Source organism: Bison bison, unplaced genomic scaffold (genome assembly GCF_000754665.1).
Source record: "Bison bison bison isolate TAMUID 2011002044 unplaced genomic scaffold, Bison_UMD1.0 scf7180017864516, whole genome shotgun sequence".
Lineage (NCBI taxonomy): Eukaryota > Metazoa > Chordata > Mammalia > Artiodactyla > Bovidae > Bison > Bison bison.
Genome location: NW_011495069.1, coordinates 414,588 through 420,444, shown reverse-complemented (window position 1 = coordinate 420,444; position 5,857 = coordinate 414,588). Strand labels below are relative to the sequence as shown.

At 55.2% G+C, this 5,857-nt stretch overlaps 1 protein-coding gene across 1 annotated transcript in view; it reads right to left on the bottom strand.

Moving 5' to 3' along the window:
• The window catches only part of ARHGEF10L (Rho guanine nucleotide exchange factor (GEF) 10-like), a 161,886-nt gene that overhangs the window by 82,098 nt on the left and 73,931 nt on the right, over positions 1 to 5,857 (bottom strand). Inside the window, 1 exon segment of the mRNA XM_010830219.1 lies at positions 1,387 to 1,556. Coding sequence (XP_010828521.1) covers positions 1,387 to 1,556 — 170 coding nt within the window.

Below are 5,857 nucleotides of genomic sequence, written 5' to 3'. Positions count from 1 at the left end.
GGGGCGCCCTCTTCATCTCAATAAAGTCTGAGGAGACTGGGGCCCAGGGGTCACGTGCTCAGGCCCTGGCTTCCCGAGGACTGGGGCGCCCTCTTCATCTCAATAAAGTCTGAGGAGACTGGGGCCCAGGGGTCACGTGCTCAGGCCCTGGCTTCCCGAGGACTGGGGCGCCCTCTTCATCTCAATAAAGTCTGTCTGAAGACTCCCAGGTGTGGGTGCTGCTCTGGCCTGCACCCCTCTCCCCTAGGGGATCCCCAAACTGGGAAAGGGGCGGGAGGCACTCTGGAACATGGAGTTGGACACCACCCATAATCCAGCCCAGGCCTGAGGACCCTGCCTGGTCCCTGCCCTCCCTGTGGGCAGGACTCACTAACACCTCAGCCCACCTGCCTGCTCCGGTCTTTTCCGAAAAGGAACCTGCGAGGGACCCAGTCACCTCCGGTTGGGCAGGCCTGTCTCAGAGAAGCGGCTCCCATTAAATCCCAAATCTCAGCGTGGATACAGTGTGCCTTTCAGTGGCTCCTATAGAACAGAGGAGCCTGGCAGGCTACAGCCCGTCCATGGGGTCACACAGAGTCAGACACGACCGGGGGACCGAACAGCAGCACAGAACAGACAGGACAGGCAAGACTGTCGCAGGGGAGGGGGAGCCGGGCAGTCCACCCTCTGGGCTTCCGCGGCTCCTTCCGTGAAGTCAGCAGCAGGAACTGCGTTCCAGGAGGGAACACCAGAAGCTACCAACGCGCGGCTGGCACTCTGAAAGGCTTTGGAAAAGAAGCCCCCTGGCAGCTCTGTCTCAGCCCGCTTGGTCACCTCCCCAGGGCAGAGGGCTATGGGGTCTAGGACTGATCTGAGAAGCAGAGTTGAATTGATCCACGTATGTGCTAAGTCGCTTCAGTCGTGTCCAACTCTGTGCAACCCCATGGACCGCAGCCTGCCAGGCTCCTCTGTCCCTGGGGTTCTCCAGGCAAGAACACTGGAGTGGGTTGCCATGCCCTCCTCCAGGGGATCTTCCCGACCCAGGGACGGAACCCGCGGCTCTTGTGTCTCCGGCACTGGCAGGCGGGCTCTGCACCACTGTGCATGTGTCAGTCCATCAGCTAGGCTGCCCAAGCGTGGCGATGAGGACGATTCTGAAGCCGGATCTGAGTTCGTGAGCATCCTTATCAGTTGCCGGGTCTGCCGCAGGCACTGACCACGCCCATTCTCAGTACAGGGTGCGCCGTGGCCAACCAGCAACACGGGTGAGATACCCGGGCCACTGCTCCCTCTCTCACCACACACTCCTGGGAGTCACTGAGGCTTAGCTACAAGTCTCAGCCTTGGCCCTCACCACCCGGCTCTCGGGGGCCTGCGGCTGGGGTGACAGATACCCCCACCCTTCACCTTGGGCTGGAAGGACACTCGGTGCTTGGTGGGCTCTGCCTCTGGCTTGGCCTCCTCTCCCGAGTCCTCGCTGTAGCTCTCGAACTCGCTGGAGCTCCAGCCTAGGTCCTCCGGCTCCTGGGGCGCCCTGTCCTGGCGCGCATCCTCGTAGGGCTGGTTCCTCTCCGCCTCTGCTGGCCAAGAGACGAGGCTGGTGAGCAGAGGTCCTGAGGCCAAGCCCAGCAGACCCAGATTCTGAACTCAAGGGGGCAGGCGGCTGCGGGGAGCCAGTCAGGGTGGACCTCCAGCTCTGCTTCCTGGTCCATAAGCGGGGGGCAAGGAGAACACGACATCCACCCCACAGAGTGAGAAGGGCGTGAAAAATGCAGAAAAGCACAAGAAATGAGCCTGGCACATAACAGGCTCAACAACATCCTCCTGGCGGGGGAGACAGATTGGGAGTCCAGAACATGTACACACGGCTGTATGTAAAACAGGGAACCAACACGGACCTCCTGCACAGCAGAGACGTGTGTGCTCCGGCCCTGAGTTGTGTCCGACTCTTTGAGACCCCAAGGACTATGTAGGCTCCTCCGTCCATGGGATTTCCCAGGCAAGAAAACTGGAGTGGGTAGCCTATTCCTTCTCCAGGGAACCTTCCCAACCCAGGGATCAAGCCTGCGTCTCCTGTACTGCAGACAGATGCTTTACCGCTGAGTCACTGGGAAGCCCTATTGCACAGAGAACTCTGCTCAACACTTTTTAATAAGCGAAATGGGAAAAGAAAGTGGGAAAGAACCGATACGTGTGCATGTGTAACTGAATCACTTTGCTGTACACCTGAAACTAACACATTGTTCATCAACTCTGCTCCAACAGAAAACCAAAGTTAAAAAATAAATTGCTTCCCCCTATGGGCGTCACCTTTCCAGGATCTGAGCGCTCATCCTGGCCTCTTTGGCATTTTTTAGTGGAAAAGAGAAGACCTAGGACCCAGTCCTGACTCAGGCCCTCAACTCTGGCCCCAGCACCCTTGGGGGGCACGCGGGCAGTGAAGATGGTCTGGACCATTGAATGACTGGGGTCCCTCGCCCCAGATCTGAGTTCCCCGTGAGGCTCCAGGACGGCCCAGTAGAGGGCGCGCCTGGCCCAGCGTCCAGGAGTGTTCCCTCTTCTTCCACTGACTCACGGGAAACTGGGGGACAGAGACCTGGGAGTCCTTTAGCCTGGAGGGCAGGCGACATCAGGGCTGGGCCCTCTGTGGCCCCTGTAAACGCGGGTTTGAGATGCTGCTTCCAAGACGGGAAATCCACTTTCCTGGGCCCAGAACCCAGGGTCCCAGCCTAGCTTCCACTTCACTGATGGGGTTCACGTCCTGGGCTGTTACCTGGAGAATAACTAAACCACAGGCCTCGCAAAGCTGAGACCAGACTCCCAGAACCACACGAAGGTGAAAATGCTTGCTGTCTACTCAGAAGAAAGGGCACTGGGATGGGTTTTAAATTAAAATAAAAAAAAAAAATCTGCTCAGAAACCACGCATACTGAAGAGCTGAGAACTTTGGTTTTCAGAGCTGTCTCTGCAAAATGGGGATAATAATAAGCTGAAAGGTGAAGGAAATAAAAAACAGAGATGAAAAGCCCTTAGCCAAGAGCCTGGTACATGGCAGGCACCCAGCAAAGAGCAGCTGGTCCTGACTCATGGGGGCTCTGGGTGAGCTTGAGTGTCTCCGCACTGACCCCAAGCCTCCACCTCCCAACACAGGGCAGCTGGGGGTGAGGGCTCTGGCGAGACTGTCAGCCAAAGAGCAGAACAGATACACCGGGCTTAGCTGGAGACTCTGGTCCCAGGATCAGGAGGGAGCACAGAGTTATTTTTTCAGCAAAACATAATAGTGACCAGCGTCTCCAGAGAGTCGAGCGGCTAGAGACCAGGCTGTGGCCTTTCCTGGGGTGACTGTCCCGTTACTGCAGCAGAGGATCCAAGACCCATGAGCCAAAGGGCAGAGCTCAGTTCCTGGGGCGCCCCGGAGCAGGAACCACGAGGCACCCACTTCCCCTCACTTCTAGGCCTGGCCACCTACAGCTACATGCCAGGTCCTCCCAACGGTCCTTGGGGCCCGGAACTACCACCTCCTTCTATCAGACAAACGAGACCAACGGAGCCCCAAGTCAGGCAGTGAGCGGGAAGGGGGCTCCATCCACCCACCGCGCTGCCTTCCACAGAGGCCATGCTCACAATCCCCAGGCTCGTTGAGAAACACTGTCTCCAGTGGAGACAGAGTCACCAAATCCCTGAGTCTTCAGGGGCCTCACAGAGGTCTGCTTCCCCACCTCCAGCCCCGGCCAGCACCTCGGGCTTCACTAACGCTCAAGATCATGGCCTGTTTCAAAGCACTCACCGCCACCCGCTCAGGGCTCCGCATCAGCCCCGTCGTGGTGTCCTCACGGCAACCCCAGGAGGCAGCTAGCACTGCCCGATTTTACAGATGCAGCGAACGGGCCCCGAGAGGTTAGGCCGAAGTTCTGTGCTGCCACCCTCCCCGAAGTCCTACAAGCTCAGGGGGACATTCTGATTTCATGTGAAGAAGCCGAAGCCCAAAGCACAGAACGTGTGCCCGAGTCAGTGGCAGCGCCCGGGTCAGAACCCAGGGCTGTGTGTCCCCTGCCTGTGTGGTCTGCACCACAGTGGACACCCTCCCCATGCAGGGCCCACGGAGCCCACAGGCCACGCAGAGCATTGCTGGGCCTTGGCTGGTATGACGCACACAGCAAGAGCGCTTCTTGTGGGGTGCACCTGCTGAGGGCCGGCCACAGCCTCGAGAGAGAGCGGGTGTCCCAGGGCAGGGACCCCGGTCCTCAGCTTGCAGGCTTGGAGCTGTCCTGCCCATCTCAGAGTAAACTGCAGGACATGCCATATCCCCACACAGGGGCGCCCAGCGAAGACTGTGACCAAGTAATGACTGGCTTGATTGGATTCAGGAGGGAGAACAGCCCAAAGGGGCCAAATAATGGCCTCAGGCCACTCAGCTCTCCCGGCTCGGGCACCTTCCTATACCCACCCTTTCCCACTCTTCCAGATCCGAGAGAGCCATAAGCAGGAAAGGGCTCCGGGCTCCTCCAGGGATCAGCTTGCTCAGTGATGCACGGATCACAGGCCCAGCCTCCCAGTTGCTGGGACGGGCGTCAGGAGTGTGCCTCCGGGGACCCTGGGCCTTGCCTTGCCCCCTGTTGGACCATACGCTCCCAGCATAGTTACGGCTGCCCTGTCAGACTGCTGCTGCTGCTGCTAAGTCACTGCAGTTGTGTCCGACTTTGTGCGACCCCTCAGGTGACCAGTATATCTACTACTGCGGGCAGGAATCCCTCGGAGGAAATGGAGTAGCCATCATGGTCAACAAAAGAGTCCGAAATGCAGTACTTGGATGCAATCTCAAAAATGACAGAATGATCTCTGTTCGTTTCCAAGACAAACCATTCAATATCACAGTAATCCAAGTCTATGCCCCAACCAGTAACGCTGAAGATGCTGAAGTTGAACAGTTCTATGAAGACTTACAAGACCTTTTAGAACTAACACCCAAAAAATATGTCCTTTTCGTTATAGGGGACTGGAATGCAAAAGTAGGAAGTCAAGAAACACCTGGAGTAACAGACAAATTTGGCCTTGGAATATGGAATGAAGCAGGGCAAAGACTAATAGAGTTTTGCCAAGAAAATGCACTGGTCATAGCAAACACCCTCTTCCAACAACACAAGAGAAGACTCTATACATGGACATCACCAGATGGTCAACACCAAAATCAGATTGATTATATTCTTTGCAGCCAAAGATGGAGAAGCTCTATACAGTCAACAAAAAGAAGACCGGGAGCTGACTGTGGCTCAGACCATGAACTCCTTATTGCCAAATTCAGACTGAAATTGAAGAAAGTAGGGAAAACCACTAGACCATTCAGGTATGACCTAAATCAAATCCCTTATGATTATACAGTGGAAGTAAGAAATAGATTTAAGGGACTAGGTCTGATAGATAGAGTGCCTGATGAGCTATGGAATGAGGTTCGTGACATTGTACAATGTCATTGTACAGGGATCAAGACCATCCCCGTGGAAAAGAAATGCAAAAAAGCAAAATGGCTGTCTGGGGAGGTCTTACACATAGCTGTGAAAAGAAGAGAAGTGAAAAGCAAAGGAGAAAAGGAAAGATATAAACATCTGAATGCAGAGTTCCAAAGAATAGCAAGAAGAGATAAGAAAGCCTTCTTCAGCGATCAATGCAAAGAAACAGAGGAAAACAACAGAATGGGAAAGACTAGAGATCTCTTCAAGAAAATCAGAGATACCAAAGGAACATTTCATGCAAAGATGGGCTCGATAAAGGACAGAAATGGTGTGGACCTAACAGAAGCAGAAGATATTAAGAAGAGATGGCAAGAATACAGAGAAGAACTGTACAAAAAAGATCTTCATGACCCAGATAATCACGATGG